We start from the raw sequence: 21160 nt of genomic DNA on the forward strand, positions 1-21160 counted from the left end.
TTGGTCTGGTCTGTTCAGAATTTAATTGCTTCCCCCTGCCTCTGGGAGAAACTTCCAAAGCTTAGAGAGGAAAGATTCAAATAACTAACCTGAATATTGATCAGGGCCTATCCAATCAATGGGGACGTGAGCACAGGTGGTGGCTGGGAAGCTGATAAATATTGTGGAGCCCTGGAAAGATGGTCTTTCTCCAGAAATGAGAGTTGCAAGCCTTAAGGGGCTATTGCTCCTGTGGCAGCCTGTGAACTTGTTGTTCTGTGAGGTCTTCACCAAAGAATCTGATCTAGAGAAGGACTGTCTCTTACTGCATTGTTCCTGGAGGATGCTGTAAGGTGGCAGCTGTCCTGGGGATTTGTGAGTAATGACTCTGAATTGATTCCTGGTGACTTTGTGCCTTTGGGATAGAAGTGCCAGAGGTTGCTTGGACTGAGACTGCTCTCATAGGGTCTCGGATACTGGCCATTCCTTATCCTCGGCCTGGACTGTTGTGCAGTGTTCATGAGACTGCGCTGGTACCAATATCTCTGCAGGGTCACCAAATGACAAAGAAACCTGCGTTATGGTCTCCAGCTGTGAGGCTTTAGACTGTCTAATATTCAGTTAATCAAGGAGAAGATTGTCCTCTCACAGCCAATTGCTAACTCTTTGGAGTATCCCATGCCCTAATCTCTCTCCTGTTACAAGTTTTATCAGCAATAAATCACAAAAAGACAACCCCTAGACTTGTTTGTTGGGGCCGGAGTGAATGAGCTGTTTCAGTGGCTGGTCACCTCTGTACTGTTTTGGGAGAACCAGTTTATACCAGCAGCCCCTACAGAGGTAACCCTATAAATGCAAACCTGAATGAATGTCTGAATGAGGGGAATTATTCCTATCCCCAATCTTTCCTGCTCAGTTTATAGGGACCAATATGAAGTGTCAATTATTAAGAAAGTCTAAAAGTGAACCACATTTGTTGTGTTCTCTTATTAGAAAACCTACAAATATATATATATATATATATATATATATATATATATATATATATATATATATATATATATATATATATATATATATATATATATATAAAAACAAGTGTAAAGAGTATACCCTGTGTTAAATGTTTTTGTTTAGATGAAGGTTTTAAACCATATAAATTAAAATTGTATAGATACAAACACCAATTTAAGAACATAAAGTTTAAGCAGAGGCACTAGAGAATAAAATTGGTGGGTTTTACAATTTTTGTATGTCACACTGTATTTGCACCGTGGTTTTTCAAACGCAGTTTTTGGGAAAAAATACACTTTTTAAAATTTCAATGCAAAAAAGCACAATACTTAACCCAATTTTCCAATTTTTTGTAAAATATAAAAGATGTCACATTGAGTAAATAGATACCAAACATGCCACGTTTTAATATTGCGCACATTTGTACAACGGCGACAAACATAAATTTTACTATCCATTGGCGGCGCTTTTAAAAGCCTTTACAGGTTACCACTTTAAATGTACAGAGGCGGTCTAGTGCTAGAAGTACTGCCCATGATCTGATGTTTGCGGCATTACCTACATGTGTGGGGACAGTCGCTGTTTGCGTGCAAGACAGGCACATACGTTTGCCTTTGCACACTAGCACTGGGGGGCACTTTCAAATTATATTTTTTTAAACTATTTTATTTTTATTTTTACACTGTTGCTTAAATTTTTTTTATCACTTTTATTGCTGTCACAAGGAATGTAAACATCCTTGTGACAGGTACTCTTTTTGGAGGGATCTGGATTCTAGAAGACCCCAAATCCCTCCTTTGTATTTGAAAGCATTCAAAACGCCAAGATTGGTGTTCTTGAATACTTCCGCTTTTCAAAAAATGGTGCCGTTAAAATGCCGGTAAACTGGAAGTGGAAGTGATGTCATGTCATTGCTTCTGGGTTACCATAGCGGCGACCCGATTAAAGGCGATCCTGGCTTTCTTCGGGTCTCTGGCTAGCCACTCCCGTAGTTATTACAAGAGAGCCGACCGTCGCCTCTAAAAAACGGTACAACCACTTGAATTGAAATGACGTACCAGGTACGTGATTTTGGGGAAAGTGAGTAAATTAACTGTAATCTTATTAGTTTACATTTAAAGTGTATCTAAAGCTAATATTTTTTTATGTTGGATAGATTAAAAAATTATTTAAACCCTGGTTTAGTTTTTTTTCCTGCATGGAGTTTGCATGTTCTCCTTGTGTCCTCATGGGTTTCCTCCGGGTACTCCTAATTTCCTTCAACACTCCAAAGACATGCTACTAGTTTAATTGGCCCTAGTATGTGTATACAAATTAGCTATGCACGTGTTCTCCAATTCTGCATACTAGGCCTAAGCCTGAGTTAAGGAAACATCTGAGGACCTACCTCCTAAAAAGATTCACTAATTGGATTTATCTCTACACTAATGTATGCAGAGAGAAAAATATATGGAAAAAAAAGCTAATAATTGTATCACACCTGGCACATAGAATTGCTGTTGAAATGGATATGACTGCATGCATACATACATACATACATACATACATACATACAGAACTGTTTTTTTACACAAAAATGTATTTTTATGTGGTAATATTTTTTTTTTTTTTACAGGTGAAACCAACAGCCTCAAAACACTTCACACAATACTATCAACTGGATCACCATTAAAGCCTCAAAGTTATGATTATGTTTATAAGCAAATAAAAAGCAATGTTCTTCTTGGATCCATCTCTGGTAAAATCGTTCGATTTTTGTTTCAGTCAGATGTGTTTGTATGTGATCTAAATAATACCTTAATGTGAAAAGGAAACCCATTTACAGTGTACTTGAGGCTGTGTAGTATGCCATAAGAATGTTGGGGTAAAACAAAAAAAATCACACAGAAAGCACTGCAATCCACTGCACAGACCAATTAGAAAACTGCAACAGATCCAATATAGCTTTAGGATCTTGATGAATAAAATGCAATTTCTATTTGGGAATAAAAATCCAGCAGTCAAAAACCATTCCACCCATTAGGGTTATGAAGTACCTGAGTGACATGAAACCAGTTAGGATTGTCATGCTTTTGATTCCTGAATGTTCTTAACAAACTAGTAATTTAGGCTTGATTATTTGATCTATCACTAAGCACTTTCTATGTACATTTTTGTTGTTGCTCAGTAGCCTTTTGTAATTAGTCCGAATCTATCTTGTGCTGATTTGTTAGTAAGTGTTGCTAAAGCCACTCACCGTGGAACCTAAGGAGTTAATCCTCCGCATTGTGTAAAAGGGCAGTTTGATCCCCCCCTTATTCCAGAGTCCCCAATCCATCTCCTGGTAGTACAGAGTCTATGGAGTCACTCTGCACATGCTCAGTTTGGTGTGTATTGCTAGTGTTTTTTCTTCTTGGGAGGGTTCATGTGATCAGCACAAGGCCAATCAGCACTGTCCAGACAGAGGGTCAGGGGTCATGCAGCCTCATAGGACAGTCAGACTGGAATGAAAACTCCTCCTACCAGCTGTTCTGTGTACTCTAGGGGACCAAATATAGTAAATTCAGGGTCCTGGGTTTAGTAACACTTTAAGGCTTACAACAGTATGAACATAATCACTGTTCTTTGCTTTATTAGCTTGTATATGTTCAAAAGGAAACTGTACTTTTAAAACTCATAATCAGTTAATATATCCAGGGATGCCAATCAATACAGCCACTTACCTCTGTCTTTTCTGTTCCTACCAACCCTAACCCAGAGCGCGGTGTACACACTGCTTTGTTTACATGTAACCTTAGGTGTCTTCACTGCAACTCCATCCAAGCAGTAAAAACAACAAAGGAAATATATGTTCCACTATTCCTGTTTGATTTAATGTATTTATGATGATGTCTATGGTGCACTCATGTAACTGCTGTACAAACATATCACAAACTGTTAGAAGCAGGCAGCCCTTAATAAGCTAAGCCTTTCCTATATCCCTATCCGCTATGATTCAACATAGCTAGTAGTGGAGAATGGACATGTAGAGGGATCCTTGAATCCTTCCTGCCTGCTTCTAACAGTGGTTTGTGGTATTCAGTGAGAGTTTGATTGTGAAACGTCAAATGTACTTCTCACAAGTTCTAAAATAAATAATACATTGTTCTGTTGTAGGTGGTACAGACATTATAGCTTGTTTTATGGGACAGAATCCTACCATTCCAGTATACAGAGGAGAAATCCAGGCCAGGAACCTGGCAATGGGAGTGGAAGCATGGAGCGAGGAAGGTAATTTATTTTAGTTTATCAATCCAAAAGTCCTTTCAAAAACCTCCCAGTATGTGCAATATGTTATATCAATATGTTTCTACAAAACAAATAGCAATTAGCACATGGAAGATTTTAAAAGTCAAGTGTTTTGGTGATTGATGAATACTACTTTTATTAACTCCTGTATCTGTTCACTCTTTACACTTCATAATTCATAGAACCCAGTAGGTTTTATTGTTAAGTCATGTAATAAAGTTGTAGGAATATGATTGTGTGATATGGGCAAAATGGATTTTCCCACGTTGGGTTATAATAATGGTTTTAGGGACTCCGGACGGGTTATATAAAAATATTTTAAACCACCATCATATGTTTTTCTTTTTTGACTCTTAATGTATTTCCCCTATAGGAGAAATTCACAAAGTTTGCAAATTTTGCTCATGACTACTCCTGGCCATAATACAGGGGATATGTACAAAAGCACTATACACTCCCTTTAAGGTTTTGGTACTGTAGTAGAGTAGCTGGGGTTAGTCTTTTGTAGCATCCTCCCAGTATAGGTGCTAGGATGTATATAGTTAGGTTAGTGTATTTTGTTTCTACGCCTAACAGGGGAGCTAGAGGCAAATTTATCTTTAGCATTCTGCCTAACAGAGTGCTGCAATTTACAAGTCAGGACTGCTCATGATGTCCTGGTGCTGTTAAGTTTGCCTGGGCTCCCCCTGCCTTCTGAAAACTACTATAGGAAAAAATTCCCCCTAGGGTATGGGACTATGTGGGCTACCAACCATCCAATCACAACAAACAAAATTACTAGAGCTTTCCAGAACATAGGTGGGAGCTAAGCAAATAGGCAGCATGAATAAAAATGCAGCTCTGGACAATTACAGGGGAGGATGCCCCTGCACATGCTGGGTGCTGTCATTTATATTCTGTGTACACATGGGCTCCGGGTCCTTCCCGTAGTGGATTGCACCAGCTAGAGGCCAAGAGGCCTCAGGTGGGTGACCTAAGGGCCTGAAACTGGAACTGAACAGGTGCCCTGGTTCTTCTGAGAGGGAAGTTCGCTGAGGATTTGTCTGGTATCACTGAGGTAGGCTGCTGATTGCTCTACAAAGGCCTGTGAGTACAGACATCTGTAGGACAAGTGCTGTTAAACCCCCTCTGCTGTTCTCTAGTCAGCTAAAGGGCCCAGCTAAAGAGTTTACTGGCTAGTGATCTGAAGAGCTCTGTCTACCTGTCACTTACTGCAAGGGACTTTGCTTTGCTACTTCTCTACTGCCAAATCAGGAGAAGTCTGCCATCCCAGCAAGGGACTTCACCTAAGACTCCATCTTAGAACAGCTAGAGTCCTCAAGTTGTGAATAGTTTTGTTTAGGAATATCCTGCTGCAAACCCCTTACCCTATCAAAGTTCCTCTAAAATAAAACTGCAAAATAACACCCATAGACTGGTCTTTCACTTCAATGAGCTACTCTGTCAGTACATAAGTGGGGAATACTTGGGCAATACTCTAGCAGCTCATACGGCGGTAGTGCTACACTGCTCCAAGATTTTTATTTTTTGTTTTTGCCTCTCCGTTTTTGTTGAGGACAGATATACTGTGTAGGACAGTAGTTACCAAAAATAAGTGAGTAAAGAGAACTGATAGCAAAAAACTGAACCACTCAAAAAGAATCAAACTTTATGCACAAGTAGTCAACAAAAAGTAGATGGTAGTATACATGACATGTTCTTCCTCGAGCTGTCCATGGAACTCATAAGCTCTTTCCACTCTGCACAGATGCATGTGAACTTAATCAATTGGCACCTGCGCTATAGCCAAAAGACTGCGCTTAAAATGCTGGGAGGGTGTAAATGGATGTCCTTCCATTCTCACGCTGCCCGTGCGCCTCCCCTTAAAACAGGGGCTAATCCCAGAGCAGGGTCTGATCACGGAAGTAAACAGAAGCCGGTTACCAGCTTTTTTTTTCCTTCACGCTGTCAGTGTGAAGAAAAGAAGAAAGTTGTTAACCGACTTCTGTTAGAGGGACATCGGTCCCCTTAGTGCCCACCAGTGCTGCTAATCAGTGCCCATCACTGCTGCCAATCAGTGCCCCCTCTCTGTGCTGCCTATCAGTGCCACCTATCAATGCCCATCAGGGCCACTTATCAGTGCAGTCTCATCAGTGCCCACCAGTGCCACCTCAGCAGTTCCCATCAGTGTAGGGGAAAAATTACCTGTTTGCAAAATTTTAAAAGACCCTAGACCCCTCCACTACAATTCCATGTATTCAAAACGCCGAAAACGTAATTTTTGAATACGCTCGTTTTTTGAATCTGCTGCCTTTAGCAGCAGAGTAACCCAGACGTGACGTCATGGATGCCGCCTCCGGGTTACGTCATTGGAGACCCGATCGAAGCCGCATCCAGCTTAGATCGGGACTCCATCCAGCTGGCGGAAGTGCTGGCTGGGTGCTCGTGTCTCCTGGTGGGACGGGAGACCCGGGCAAAGCCGCGGGAGGGGGGGGGGGCGCATCTGTTGTTACCACTGAAAAGCGGACCGCCAGCTCTAAACAACGGTACCGGGGTGATGCCTCTGGCTAGAGGCATCACCCCGGTATAACACCGCAAAGTCTGCCGACGTAAATATACGTTACTTTGCAGTAAGTAAAGCATGTTATACAGCACAGTGCTTGTGCTGTGTAATTTGGCCCCCGTGTCACCTGAAAAACCTGGTTGATCCTGCCTGGTTCTGCCCTCCCCCCTGATATGGTTTATCATGGTTGCTGAGATCTGAACAGTGATCAGTTTACGTGCCTCCATCATCAGCTCTACTCTGTCATCCTCTCCCCCCCCCCCCACCTCCCTCCCTTTCAGCCGTGACAGTGGACAGTGCCCGCCCCTCCCCTCCTGCTGCTGAAATTACTTTTTAATTTTCATATAATACTCTGTGGTTAATAATGTTAGATTCCCAGTGTCTGTGTTTTATAAAAAAAAAAAAAAAACGTAATTCTATACCTGATTTCAGAGCGCCTTTTGGTGCTCGCATGACCGGCTGCCTCTCCCCCCCCAAATGACGTCAGCGGGGGCCCCTCCCGTTGTACCTGTCAGATTGAGAGAGGGGAGAGGCGGTCAGTCACGTGAGCGACAAGAGGCGCTCTGAAATCCGGTATACAACAAGATTTTTTTTTTATATAACAAAGACACTGGGGAACCTAACATTATTAACTACAGAGGATTGTGTGAAAATTAAGAAGGAATTTCAGCAGCAGGAGGAGAGGGGCAGACGCTGTCACGGGCTGACAGGCAAGGGGGGAGAGGAAGACAGAGTAGAGCAGATGACGGAGGCATGTAAACCGTTCACCGTGTCAGAAGAAAACACACAGTGGCTTAAAGAAGTTGTAAAGGCAGAAGGTTTTTTATCTTGATGCATTCTATGCATTAAGTTAAAAAGCCTTCTGTATGTAGCAGCCGACCCAGCACCCCCTTATACTTACCTGAGCCACATCTCTATCCAGCGATGTCCACGAGTCCCTCGACTGTCCGGGACTCTCTCTCCTGATTGGCTAACTGACTTTGATTGACAGTCGTGGGAGCCAATGGCGCTTCTGCTGTGCCTCAGCCAGTCAGAAGGGAGAGTCCCGGATAGCCGAGGGACTCATGGACATTGCTGGATAGAGACGGGGCTCAGGTAAGTATTGCTTCTTACCCCATGCCCCCCATACCCCATGGGGTATGAGGGGCATGCATTTTAAGGAGCAATGTATGGGGCAAGTATTGCTACTTACCTCATTACCCCTTACCAACTGCTTGCTGTGGGGGCCCGAGAAGAGAAAGATCCGGCCTGCACTGTGCAAAACCAACTGCACAGAGGAGGGAAGTATAACATGTTTGGTTATTTAAAAAAAAAAAAAAAAAAACACATGACTTTAATCACTTTAACAAACACTTTAAGCAAAAACATTACCAATTCAAAGAGTTGAGAAGGCCTATTTGATGCTTTGTCTGCTTTTGTTGTTTTGGGGTTTTTAGTAGCTTTGTGTGTATAAGAATGTGCTCAGAGTTAACATACAGACATATCACATACAGACACACATTCATATCACCATTTCTTTATTTTTATTTAGGATACTGTGCATTTATTATTTCACAGTCTGATCAATAAGACATACAAAAGATTCTTTTTCATTTTTATGAAAGGTCTTAAAATCCCATTTTGACTCTTGAGTCACATACATGGTTAACATCCTGACAGAGCAACACACAGTGTAAGAGTTATGCGTTTGTTGTGTCAATCCATTCCACTCCTTGTGAAGGTGTTAATATCAGGTTTGCAATGAATACATTTAATTAAGTGGGTCACACTAAACAGTCTTCTTTAGAACCTTCAATCTGTGAATCAGATATGTTTATGCCAACCACATTTACATAGCACACAAACATGTCTTAATAAATTAAGCACACTTATGCAGTTCTAATGCTGATTAAAGGGCCTATTTATAGCTAGGAGATGATGTCACGATCTGTTCTCTGCTGGACCCCACAGTGATTATACCACGCTGCGCCTGCATTTTATGAGCTTTTCAGCCTGCAGCGTGCTACAGTGTTACAAAAAGCACTCCATGACAGGCCGGACATGACTTTTTTTCTCTATTCATTCTAAAGAATAGCATTCTGCTTGAGTCCTGAAGCAAGCAGAGCGTAATGCACATTCCAAAGCAAAAAGCAAAAATCTTGGCCAAGACACTATCTGCATGGGTTTGCATCCTCCCGCATTGGTTAAGAAAATGGGTGTTGAACCTCGGCTTGCCACCGGGAGAAACATATAAGAAGAAAATGGTCGCACACCACCATGGGATCCAATGAAGAAAAGTTCCTTTATTCACTTCAATGGAACAAGGTACAGCAGGGTAGGACAGTAGACGCGTTTCACATGAATGCTACGTGCTTGTTCACTACAAAATGTTTAGTGAACAAGCACGTAGCATTCGTGTGAAACGCATCTACTGTCCTACCCTGCTGTACCTTGTACCATTCAAGTGAATAAAGGAACTTTTCTTCATTGGATCCCGTGGCGGTATGCGACCATTTTCTTATACGTTTCTCCCGGTGGCGAGCCAAGGTTCAGCACCTACTTTTGGATTGTGGACATTGACTAGCCTGAGAGGTGTCATCCCTTCTCATCACATGGTCATTGGTTAAATGGCTCCTAAATTGGCCCTGGTATGTGTGTAAAAATTGGCTTCCCACACGTGTAAAGCCAGTCCTAAACCCGAGTATTTGGAGAGGGTTGAGGAATGATCTTGTATAAAAAAAAAAAAGAAGAAAACTGGCAAAGCATAGGGAAAAAAAGGCTTTTAAAGTAGTATTAAACCCAAACCCAAAAATGTAATACCAGTCTTTGGATGTAGTGGCTGGATTAAGTTTCCTTTTTATTTTTGGTGGCTTTTTTCCACTCTGTTTTGACCTGGTTATCTTGCCAGTAATGGACCTCCTGTATTAAAGTGTCCCTACCTTGGATACAGGGGCACCTTGTGTAAAACAGCATGATCAGTCTGGGAAAGAGGGTGGCGGTGGATGCATTAGCAAATTTAAATACAATAACAAATTGAAGCCAAACTCCAGCTAACAGGTTTTTAAGCAACTATAGCCACAGTTTTGTTTCTTTTGAGATAAAGGTTTTGCATAAATAAAAGCGGATCATTTTGTAAGCACCCCTGTCAGTGTTAAATGGTTTGTCTCAATCCTCTAACGGCTTCATCTGCAGGACAGCCTGTTCTGTTGAAAAAAAGCTTAAAATGAAACCTAAGCCATGCCACATCTAAGAATTGGTAAGCTAAAATTTAACAAATGTTTGGGTTTAAGGCTCCATGTACACGGGACGGACGCTGGAAATGGCCGTTTAGGAGCAGTTGGGCGTTTTTTTCAGAAGCCCCTGAACCCATCTACATTTTATCTTATCTGTCCATGTACACCAGGTTGTTTACAGTCATTTGCAGGCAGTTGCGTTTTTAGAACGCAATTATTTGCGTTCGAACGTGTGTTTCCCGGCGTTTCAAACGCGTCCGAACGCGTCTAAACGCGTCTGAATGCGATGACCCGCGTTTAGCGTTCGCGTTTTTCCATTTTAAAGGGGAATAATTTTTTTGACCTCTAGGAACGCTTCTAAACGCAAACGCTGCTAAACGCCCGCCAAAAGCGGGTACAAACGCGACTGAACGGACGTTTCAAACGTCCTAAAAATTCCAGCATTCAAAGGGACTTTTAACAACGTCCTGTGTACATGGAGCCTAAAGCCCCGTACACACGTACGGATCGTCGTCATACAAACGTTCGTCTTTTCTCCCCGGGATGTCGGTGTCTGTTGAAAAGTGCAAAGACAGCACAAGGACAGCACAAGAATTTTGTCCGCAGACTTCAGCTGACTGCAGAAGTGATGTCATGTAATGGTTAACTTTCCCTGTGTTTTTTATTTTCTGAGCATGCCCAGTCTTGCAAATCTGCGGTCTGTCGGCTGATTTCTGTACTGACAGGCGAACAATCGTCCGTTCTGGTGTCTGCAGACAAAAATTTTCATGTTTGCAAGAAAGACTTTTGTCCGCGGATTGTGCGCAGACAGCTGTCGGAGGCACCATACTAACACGCGTACAATCGGCAGATCTTTCGTCCGCCGACGTTTGTATGACGACGATCCGTACGTGTGTACGGGCCTTAAGTGTATCGGATATGGAGCCCAGAATGCTGGCTCATACAAGCACTGAGAGTCAGACACAACTGAGTGAATATATACATATACAAGTGGGAGTTGATCATTCATTTATCATATAGTGATGGTATGTGATTTATGCCGTGTCCTTGCTCTGTATATGCCATAATGGCACTACAGTGACCTAGCATGAAGGGTAATTGTGTGATGTAGTTCAGCCATACAAAAAAATGTAGTTCAGCCATACAAAAATTGGATTTTGTCAATATTGGGAAGGAATTGAATCTGAGGTTTTTTAGTGCAGGGCAAAGAGAGTTTACTAAGACCCCTTTCACACTTGTGCGACCTAAAAGTTGCGCGATTTTACTGTGATTGTTTGCCGTGATTTTGACTGGACTTGAAGCAATGCCTATGTCTGTGGACCTCAAAACGCATCAAAGTTGGGCCAAAGTTGTGCAGATATGAACGTACTCATTGGAAATCATGGAGTACGACTTGTCATGCGACTTTGCAGTCCCAAATCGCAGGAAAAGTCACATGACAAGTCCTTGTACTCTAATTTCCAATGGGTGCCGTTCATATCTGTGTGACTTTTAAATTGCAACAACTTCAAAGGAAAAGGGGCCTAACGTTCTTCCTCCCTAGCAGCACTCTCACCTTGACTTACCTGCCACTTTATACAGCTTCTCACTTTAAAATATGATTGTGTGGTAGTTTACTGGAGGTTTTTGGGACTTCTCAACACTGTTATTAAGTAAAAATACAATTACTTTTAGAGTAATATGTATTGCTCTTATTGTACACATCGTAATGCTAACATTATCATCTAATTATGCAGATAGATGTTCATGCATTTTTCTATTTTCTCTAGGAAAAGCAGTGTGGGGGGAAAGCGGAGAACTAGTGTGCTTAATTCCGCTCCCATCTCAGCCCACACACTTCTGGAACGATGAAGATGGCAGCAAATACCAGAAAGCATACTTCTCCAAATTCCCAGGTACCGCATTAAGACAGAGCAATGTTAATGAATAAACACATACTTGAACCGCAAGCTATCAGCTGTAATTAGAAAGCACATATAGGCAGTAGGTGGTCGCGTTTGACCAAAAGTCATTCGGGAAAAATGCATTTAATACATTATAAAGTACCTAATGAGCCAGTATATACATGTATCAGCCTTTGAATTATACATTGTCTACCATCGCAGAGTAATGAGACCTTATTAGACTATTGTGAACAAAAATGAAAAGCAGTTGGGTGCATTTTCTTATCTCTTTATAAATGCTATGTTCATTAAATTGATCCAAGTATAATTTTATGTTAAAAAAAAAAAAAATAGGATTTTACTTGCTCAGATGGGGCTCTGCAGAGAAAGGAAAACGTGCATTACTTTTTCCATATAATAATAATAAAATGTAGTTTAAAGCTGAACGCCAGGCAACGTGCAAATGACTACAACTCTGTAATTAATATTGTATTATCAAAACGTGAAGTTTAGCTTTTTTTTTTTTTTTTTTTTTTTTTTGGGGGGGGGGGGGGACACCGCAGCACCTTACACATTTAGTTATGTGCAGTGGTCTATAGCCTATTACCTGCAGGTGGCTGCTTCTGCTCAAAATCCCTTTCAAAGCCATCCGATGCCGCCGTGAGTGGCTCTCTTCTGGTGCTGTGAAGGTCAACAGCAGCAGCTTCAAATCAGGAAAGTTACACTGCTCTCATGCCCCCCTTCTGCCTCCTCTGTCATTCATAGAACTCTTCTTACTACACTCCCATGATGCACCAAGTTCTGTGAATAGGCAGAGGCTATGCTTTCATTCAACACCTCCCTTTGCATCATGGGAGTATAGTAAGGCAAGTTCTATCTATGGCATTGGCAGAGGAGGCAGGTGGTGGGCAAGTGGCACAACTTGATTAGGAGCTACTGCTGTTGACCTTCACTGTGTGGAAACACTGCTGCTCAGGGTAGTATCTGGTGGTGAATGGGACCCAGCACAGAAGATTTTGAGCAGAAACAGCCCTCTGCAGATAATGGGATACACACCGTTACATATATCTAATGTGCATGGTGCTGTATCCCAAAAATACATTGTACAAAACCTCAGCTTTAAATGTATTTCAATGCGCAAGCAGTGTTAGTACCTGAATTTGTCCTGGTATTGGAATTACTGTGCAGCAGAGCTCAGAGTGAGTGAGGGTGAAGCAGCACAAGGAGCCATTCAGGTATATTTCATGAGGGTGGGAGCTGTAAGTAAAAGTGAACTGCAGCACAGTAGGATGGAGTCACTTCCTCTGCCAGGCAGGACTGTGCTGTTCAGGATGGAGTCACTTCCTCTGCCAGGCAAGACTGTGGTTTTCAGGATGGAGTCACTTCCTCTGCCAGGCAGGACTGTGCTGTTTAGGATGGAGTCACTTCCTCTGCCAGGCAGGACTGTGCTGTTCAGGATGGAGTTACTTCCTCTGCCAGGCAGGACTGTGCTGTTCAGGATGGAGTCACTTCCTCTGGCAGGCAGGACTGTTCTGTTCAGGATGGAGTCACTTCCTCTGGCAGGCAGGACTGTTCTGTTCAGGATGGAGTCACTTCCTCTGCCAGACAGGACTGTTCTGTTCAGGATGGAGTTACTTCATCTGCCAGGCAGGACTGTGCTGTTCAGGATGGAGCCACTTCCTCTGCCAGGCAGGACTGTGCTGTTCAGGATGGAGTCCCTTCCTCTGCCAGGCAGGACTGTGCTGTTCAGGATGGAGTCCCTTCCTCTGCCAGGCAGGACTGTGCTGTTTAGGATGGAGTCACTTCCTCTGCCAGGCAGGACTGTGCTGTTCAGGATGGAGTCACTTCCTCTGCCAGGCAGGACTGTGCTGTTCAGGATGGAGTCACTTCCTCTGCCAGGCAGGACTGTGCTGTTTAGGATGGAGTCACTTCCTCTGCCAGGCAGGAATGTGCTGTTCAGGATGGAGTCACTTCCTCTGCCAGGCAGGACTGTGCTGTTTAGGATGGAGTCACTTCCTCTGCCAGGCAGGAATGTGCTGTTCAGGATGGAGTCACTTCCTCTGCCAGGCAGGACTGTGCTGTTCAGGATGGAGTCACTTCCTCTGCCAGGCAGGACTGTGCTGTTCAGCATGTAGCCACTTCCTCTGCCAGGCAGGACTGTGCTGTTGGCAGATGTGTGTAAAATTCAGTACTGAATTGATATAAATCCTCTGGCAGTTAAAAAAGCTCTTGTATATGTGTATATGTATTTCATCTGTGTATTTATCTGTTCTGTTTTAAAGTATATTTTCACATAATGTGCCTCCATTCACACCCGAAAAAAAAAGACAGGAAAAAAAAAAGTGTGTTTTTTCTGGGGAACACCCGATGGCTGAACAATTTTCCTATGAAATGGAGAAGCCTACCTTCTAAGTCTTTAACCCTTCGCACAGACAGTGTTTAAATCTAGTTTACAACTAGCACAGTGCAGATGGTGTTATTTATGACAATCGCCGCAATCCAGCCCCCTCATAAACAAACAGAAAGGAGTAAGATTGTTTTCATTGCTGGAGCTATCAGAACAGTACATCTAAAATGGTAGCGGGCAATTTTTAAGTATTTTTTTCTGCTACGTGAATAGAAACTTTTACCTTGTATAAAGTGGGCTTAATATCAATTTGGCTGCAAAAGAAGAAATACAGTTTAAAGGGCCTTTACACCTGCGTTGATTGTAACACACAGTAAAGTGCCTTCCACATTAACATGCATTTTTATGTGTTTTTGATGCTCTTGTGATGCTTTTTTGAAGCTTTAATAAAGCTTGGCCAATGCCCTGTGTGTTTTGGTATTCTATTTATTTTAAAGGGAGTGATGTCAAAGAAGTGATAACGAAGTTTCCGGATTTGAGGCATTGGTTAGGTGATGTGTGGCAATCTGGTGTTCTGGTGTTTTTGTTTTCTTATTTTGGTGTTTTTGGTGGCTCAGTAGTACCCCCTGCTAAATTTTTTTTTCCTGGCTTATTATTGTTCCCACTTAGCAGATTTTCAGCTCCTCAGTTTTCCTGGCTCAGTAGCTCTCTCACTCAGCAGTTTCCCAGCTCAGTAGTATCTCCAGTTTCGTGGATCCTACCCATTAAGTAGTACATTCCCCACCACCCATGTTCAGTAGTACCCCTACTTTGCTTCAGTATCCCCCCTGCTTAGTAGTACATTCCATGTGTGTGGTTGAGGCGCAGTTTTCTGGTAATTAGGGGGTTAAAACAGGTGGTGAGGACGGAGGTGATAAATCACCTCCTCACTACCTGTCTAAGGGCTCTTTCACAGGGACGTTCCGTATGTCCGTAAATCACCCCATCCGTTTGCGGGTGATTTACGGACATAATGAATGTCTATGGGCTGACATTCGATTTTCGTCCTTTCAGTTCTGTTCCGTTTTTTGGAACGGAACAGAACCCTATTTTTTCTTCCGTTTAAAAAACGGAAAGTAAGCAAAATCGGATGTCAGCGGTGTCATCCGCTGACATCCGCATTGCCCATAGACATGCATTATGTCCGTATATCATCCGAAAATCCGCTCCGTGTAAAAAAAAAAAAAAAAAAGCACCGGAGCGGAAAAAAAAAAAACTGAACGGCCGCGTGAAAGAGCCCTTATGCTGTCGTAAAGGCAATCGGAAAGCTTATCGCGCTTCAGACAGCAAAGCAGGTGTATACAAGGCCATAGACTTCTATGGGGCCTTTGAGATGCCTCAAAACATAAAAGCAACATGGGCTATAATTCCTGAAGCAAGGCAAATTCAACAATGTGTACGGGACTGTAAGGTAACCATTTTATTTAGTGAGATGTGCTTTGATTGGCATTCACAGTGCTTTCACAGGGCAGCATGAGCTTTGCTGATTACAGAACTATTTGTCTGGCTCAGTAGGGAGTATGTTGGACCTCTGCAGAGAGACCACTGCTACTTCACAAAGAGCTAGGGTCTTTCTCTGCAGCATACTGGCAGGAGAAAGACCTTACGCAGGATGCTGTTAATTTTTAAAGAAGATTAACTGTAACTTTGAACCTGTCTTTGTTTTGATGCACCTAGAATGTGTTTAGCCAATTTAAAATTTAAGTTCAATTGGATTTTAATTTGGAAATTCAGCATTTATATTGTAATTGTAAATCTTGGCATGGCATGCCATGCAGTGTGTTTTTAGCCTTGAACTGTCACTTGATCAGGAACAACTATTTATGTTGATGTGGCAGGATCCCAGAGTGCTCACTCATATCACTCTTTGACAGCTTTTTTTTGGTTTCTCAGCTTATTGCTAAAAAGACCTTCAAGTCATATTAAAGGCAGATTAAAAAACAAAAGCAGACATGTTATACTTACCTACTCTGTGCAGTGGTTTTGCACAGAGCAGCCCGATCCTCCTCTTCTCAGGTCCCCCGCCAGTGCTCCTGGCCCCTTCCTCCTGCTCCCATAACAAGCCTCTTGCTGTGGGGACACTCGAGCATGCTCACTCCCAAGCCACTGCTCTCTGCGTCCATTTACACACCAAGTGTGGCTCAGCCCCTCTCCTGCTCTCTCCTAATTGGCTTACTGGCTGTAATTGAGGCTCCATTCACACCTGAGCATTTCCGGATTGTGGCAGAATTGCTATGATTCTACCTGCGAAGCGCACTACAATTCGTAAGTTCTGGTGCTATTTTCAATGGTACCTAAAACGTGGTGCGGTTTTGTCGCAATCACGGTAAATCGCATTGCGTGAAGCTTGTTGCCCAAAAAGGAGCAGGAGCTTCTGTTGGGCTACAAGCTTCATGCAATGTGATTTGCCATTATATCAATCAGTGCAAAACTGCATTGGGTTTTAGATGCCATTGAAATTATTGGCAACTGAATCTGCATTATGCGATTGTTGTGCATTTTGAGATCACAGGTAGAATCACAGCAATTCTGCCGCAATACCAAAAGACCCAGGTTTGAATGGAGTCTGACAGTAGCGGGAGCCAATGCTGTCTCAGCCAATGAGGAGGAAGAGACCCAGGAGAGCTGCTACTCTCTTGCACGTTGCTGGATCGAGATGGGGCTTAGGGAAGATTTAGGGGGGGGGGGCTTCTGCACCACAGAGGAGGTTTTTCACTGCTCAGGTAAAGGTTGCTGCTGAACAGAGAAGGTTTTTTACCGCTCAGGAGGTTTCCCCCCCCCCCCCCTTAGGCTTTAGGGGGGAAGACTGTGGCCAACGGGAACACAGAATGCCCTGGCATCAGTGTAGGGTTGCACTGGTATCTTTGTCGATACTGAGCATTTGCATGATCACTTGTACTCGTGCAAATGCTCAGTATCGACACAGATACTACTAAGCAGGAGGAGTACTACTGAATATGGGTGGTGGGAAATGTACTGCTGAGCTGATAGGATCCACTAAACTGGATACCTAAACCGAAACTGTCCAAAACCACATGCGGTTTCCCCGACCACATTCCTGTTCAAATCACATGCAATACTTTGCAGTGCGATTTGAGCCCATTCATTTTGTATGCGCTCAAATTGCACCACAAAGGTATTGGTACTCGGTATCAGCGAGTGCTTGAGCACGGGCCCGAAAATTTAGTCCGCGGCTTTGCAGCCTGCTGGCGTGAGGCTGTCCAGGTACCTGAACTGAGCTGACCTAGATGAGGTGCCTGACCGAGCTGACCGACATGAGGTGTCTGACCAAGCTGACCAGCGGATGCCTCATGCGGCCGGATTGGGCCAAAAATGTAGGCTGCGGCTTGCAGCTGACGAAGCTGGCTGTCTGAGTGACTGACCAAGCTGTCCAGGCGACTGACGAGGCTGTCCGAGCTCCTAACCGAGCTGTCAGAGCTGCTGATCAAGCTGACAGAGCTGTTGGCGGACTCGTGGCTGGCTGTCCGAGCTGCTGACCAGACTGTTTAAGCTGCTGACCGGGGTGATAGAGCAGCGGATGGGTGTCCCCCCCTCAGGGGGGTGGACATATGGACTGCCTGGCACCCCCCTTGAACCTTGCCGTGGGGGCATTGTTGTGTGGGGGTACTCTGCCTTTGCGTCTGCGTCACGGCGGGCCACCTCTTCACCTTTTATAGGGGGCTATGTCCTTTTATGTCCTTCATGGTGGGGGACCCTTAGGTCTAATAGGGGTCCTTTTGTGGAACTTTAGCCGATGTCTCCTTGCGGGACTCTGGTCGGCGACCTCCCCTGCTTGTTATGCTCTCAGGGAGAGCTTAGCATATAGCGACTCTACTGGGTCTGCATCCACGCACTTTGGGTGCTCTGCGGTGAAGATGTCTCTCTTTTTTTTTACTGCAAATGCACATGCAAGGGCGCTGGTGGATGCACTGATTGTATCGGTGCAGAAAAGTTTAACATGGGGGGCGCCGGTTCCCTCGGGGGCCCGCTGATCCCCTAAAAGCGGCAAAGGTACTTTTCCCGCCTTCTGTGCCAAAATCGTTGTGAGTCAGTGGAGTTGTTCCAAACACAATAATGGTAACCATGCAGGGTATGGCTAAAAAGCTGGTCTGTGGACCAGGCTTCTAAAAAGGCTCTATCAGATCTCCCCTTTACGGGGGCCTGCATAGTTGGGTCTTGGATGAATTGATCAAAGGACTCACCGGTGGGAAGAGTACTCTTTTTCCTTTATACGCTAAGGGAAAGAACGCGTAATAGATGGGGCCCTTATTTTTCCAGCACACAGGTGGCCCCTTCGTGCCATTCAGGTCATCTGGGGGTTCCAAGTAGACGTGGTTGGGTAAGCTGAGAACAGGCCCCTCCAGATCTGCGGACAAATTTCCATCTGCATGAAGGGATGCCCTCACCCGTATCTGGGGTAGGGGGACTTCTTAGTTTTCTGTCCGGAACCAGGGACCTCCTTGATTCAGGACAAATGGGCCCACATGCTGCTCCGATCGGGTTACAACATCGAATTCAGGTCCCGACCGCCAGACAGATTTTTTTCCGTCCAATCTACGCCTATCTTTAGATCGGTTAAGGGATCTATGAAGGTGGTACAAGATCTGCTGTCGTAAGGTTGATTGTGCCGGTTCCCTTAAGAACGCTTTCAAGGTTTTTATTCAAACCTGTTAACTGTTCCCAGGAATGAAGGGAAAGTGCGTCCAATTCTAGACCTCAAAACTCTGAATCGCTTTGTGCGGGTACAGAGGTTTTCAATGGAGTCCATACGCACGGTAGTGGCGTTCCTACACCAAGGGGACTTTTTGGCCTCTATCGAGGACGCATATCTGCACATCTCTATTTATGCTGGACACCAGTGTTTTCTTCTCTTCTCTGTAGGAGAGGAACATTATCAAATTGTGGCGTTACCCTTTGGTCTCGCCTCCGCCCCCCAGGGTCTTCGCCAACGCGTTGGCTCCGGTTTTGGCATTACTGTGACAGCGGAGAATTGCGGTACTAGGGTACCTGGACGATTTCCTCTTAAGAGCAGACTCCTACTCAGTTCTGGTGGGTGATCTGTCAATCGCTGTACGGAGTCTGCAAGAGTTCGGTTGGACCATCAATTTCAGAAAATCTGCTCTGCCCAGCCTCTTTATCTGGGACTGACTCTGGACTCAGCTTCTGCGAGGGTGTTTCTTCCCCTGGAAAAGCTGCAAAGTTGCAGAGAGCGATTTGGTTGCTGTTCTCCAGCACTCTGTCCTCATTGTGGACTTACATGCGAGCTCTAGGCCTGATGTTGTCTACCTTTGGGGCGGTTCTGTTTGCTCAGTTCCACACGAGACCTCTGCAAAGGAGTATTCTTGTCAAGTGAAACAAGGATCCAAAATCTTTGGACAGTCTGATTCGGTTGAGTCAAAACGCAAGAAGTGCTCTTCTGTGGTGGCTCCGTTCCTTGGCACTGCGTCAGGGCAAGCCCTTCCTTACATTGTATTGGGGCCGTAATATCCACGGATGCCAGCCTGTCTGGCTATGGGGGGGGGGGGGGGTACTTGGAAAGCCTTGTGTCCAGGGGACAGAGTCCAGACTTCCAATCAATTATGCTGTCGGTTTCAGATCCAAATGGCAACATTTACGCCCTGAAGAAGGGGGAGTCTCTGTTTACCCGAAACGCATTGGCTTTAACATGTTCTACTACCAATAAAACGATGATCTTTTGATCAAAGTGGGATTCTTATTGCTGCTTTTGGGCGCTCCTTTAACCGAATACCACTAGAAACTTTGGAAATGACCACTAGGCCGTTTCTTAGGGTAGCAGCCCAGACCCCTTAACAAGGGTCCACTGCCTTTTTTTCATCCGGTCGGGCCAGATTGATTGGGAGTTAATTTCCCCAAGTGGCCCTCTCTCACCTACCACCCACCCACAGACCCTCTATTGAGCAGGTCAGTCCAGCGCAGCCATCAACTTTAAAAAAAAAAAATCAATTTTCTGAAACTCAGAGCAATAAAGCTTTGCTTGAGTCATTGGACAAATCGTCTACAGGGTTGTCCAGTTCAGACAATACCACGGCCATGGTTTACGTCAATCATCAAGGTGGCCGAGATCTTAATATGGGCAGAAAATTTTGTTCCTGCCCTCTCCCCCGTGCATATACCCGGAGTGGAGAACTGGCAGGCGGATTACTTGAGTCGTTAGGTGTTGGATCAGGGGGAATGTTCCCTGCACCCGGAGGTGTTTCACCTGTTGTGTGTCTGGTGGGGGACACCCGATATAGACCCGTTACTTTCTCGGCTCAACGAGAATGTACAGAGGATATTAGCCAGGTCTTGGGATCCTCTGGCCGATGCCACAGACGCACTGGTGGCTCCTTGGGGTCAGTATCAGCTGATCTATACGTTTCCTCCGCTGAAACTTCTGCTGAGGCTTTTGCGCTGAATAGAGGTGGAAGGGATTCTGGTCATTCTGGTGGCCCCAGACTGGCCTCACCGGTGTTGGTATGCAGATCTGGTAAGGTTGGTCGCCGATGCTCCTTGGAGTCTTCCTCTCAGGGAAGATCTGTTGTCTCAAGGGCCGATCTTCCATCCTGCTTCACAGTCGCGGGCTTTAACGGCGTGGCTGTTGAAAGCCAGGTATTGAAGGATAGGGGTTTTTCTGACTCCTTGATTCTTACACTGTTGAAGGCTAGAAAATCTACCTCCCAGGAGGATTGATCATTGTACATTAAAATCATACATCTCATGGTGTGAATTGATTTAACGTGCATCCACGCTCCTTTTCAGTGACTAGGATATTGGCTTTCCTCCAAAGAGGGGTTGAGCAGCGGTTAGCCTTGGGTACTATTAAAGGCCAGGTGTCGGCTTTGGTTGTGTTTTTTCAACACCATTAGTTATGCATTCT

The 21160-nt window shown here is 44.3% G+C and overlaps 1 protein-coding gene across 1 annotated transcript in view; it reads left to right on the plus strand.

The window, feature by feature from the left end:
* AACS (acetoacetyl-CoA synthetase) overlaps nucleotides 1–21160 on the plus strand; it is a 143963-nt gene that overhangs the window by 98317 nt on the left and 24486 nt on the right. Inside the window, exons 12-14 of the mRNA XM_082244083.1 lie at nucleotides 2609–2731; nucleotides 4129–4242; nucleotides 11784–11909. Coding sequence (XP_082100209.1) covers nucleotides 2609–2731; nucleotides 4129–4242; nucleotides 11784–11909 — 363 coding nt within the window. The remainder of the gene's footprint in view (nucleotides 1–2608; nucleotides 2732–4128; nucleotides 4243–11783; nucleotides 11910–21160) is intronic.

The sequence above is a fragment of the Pelophylax lessonae genome, assembly GCF_965119305.1.
Source record: "Pelophylax lessonae genome assembly, chromosome: 1".
Lineage (NCBI taxonomy): Eukaryota > Metazoa > Chordata > Amphibia > Anura > Ranidae > Pelophylax > Pelophylax lessonae.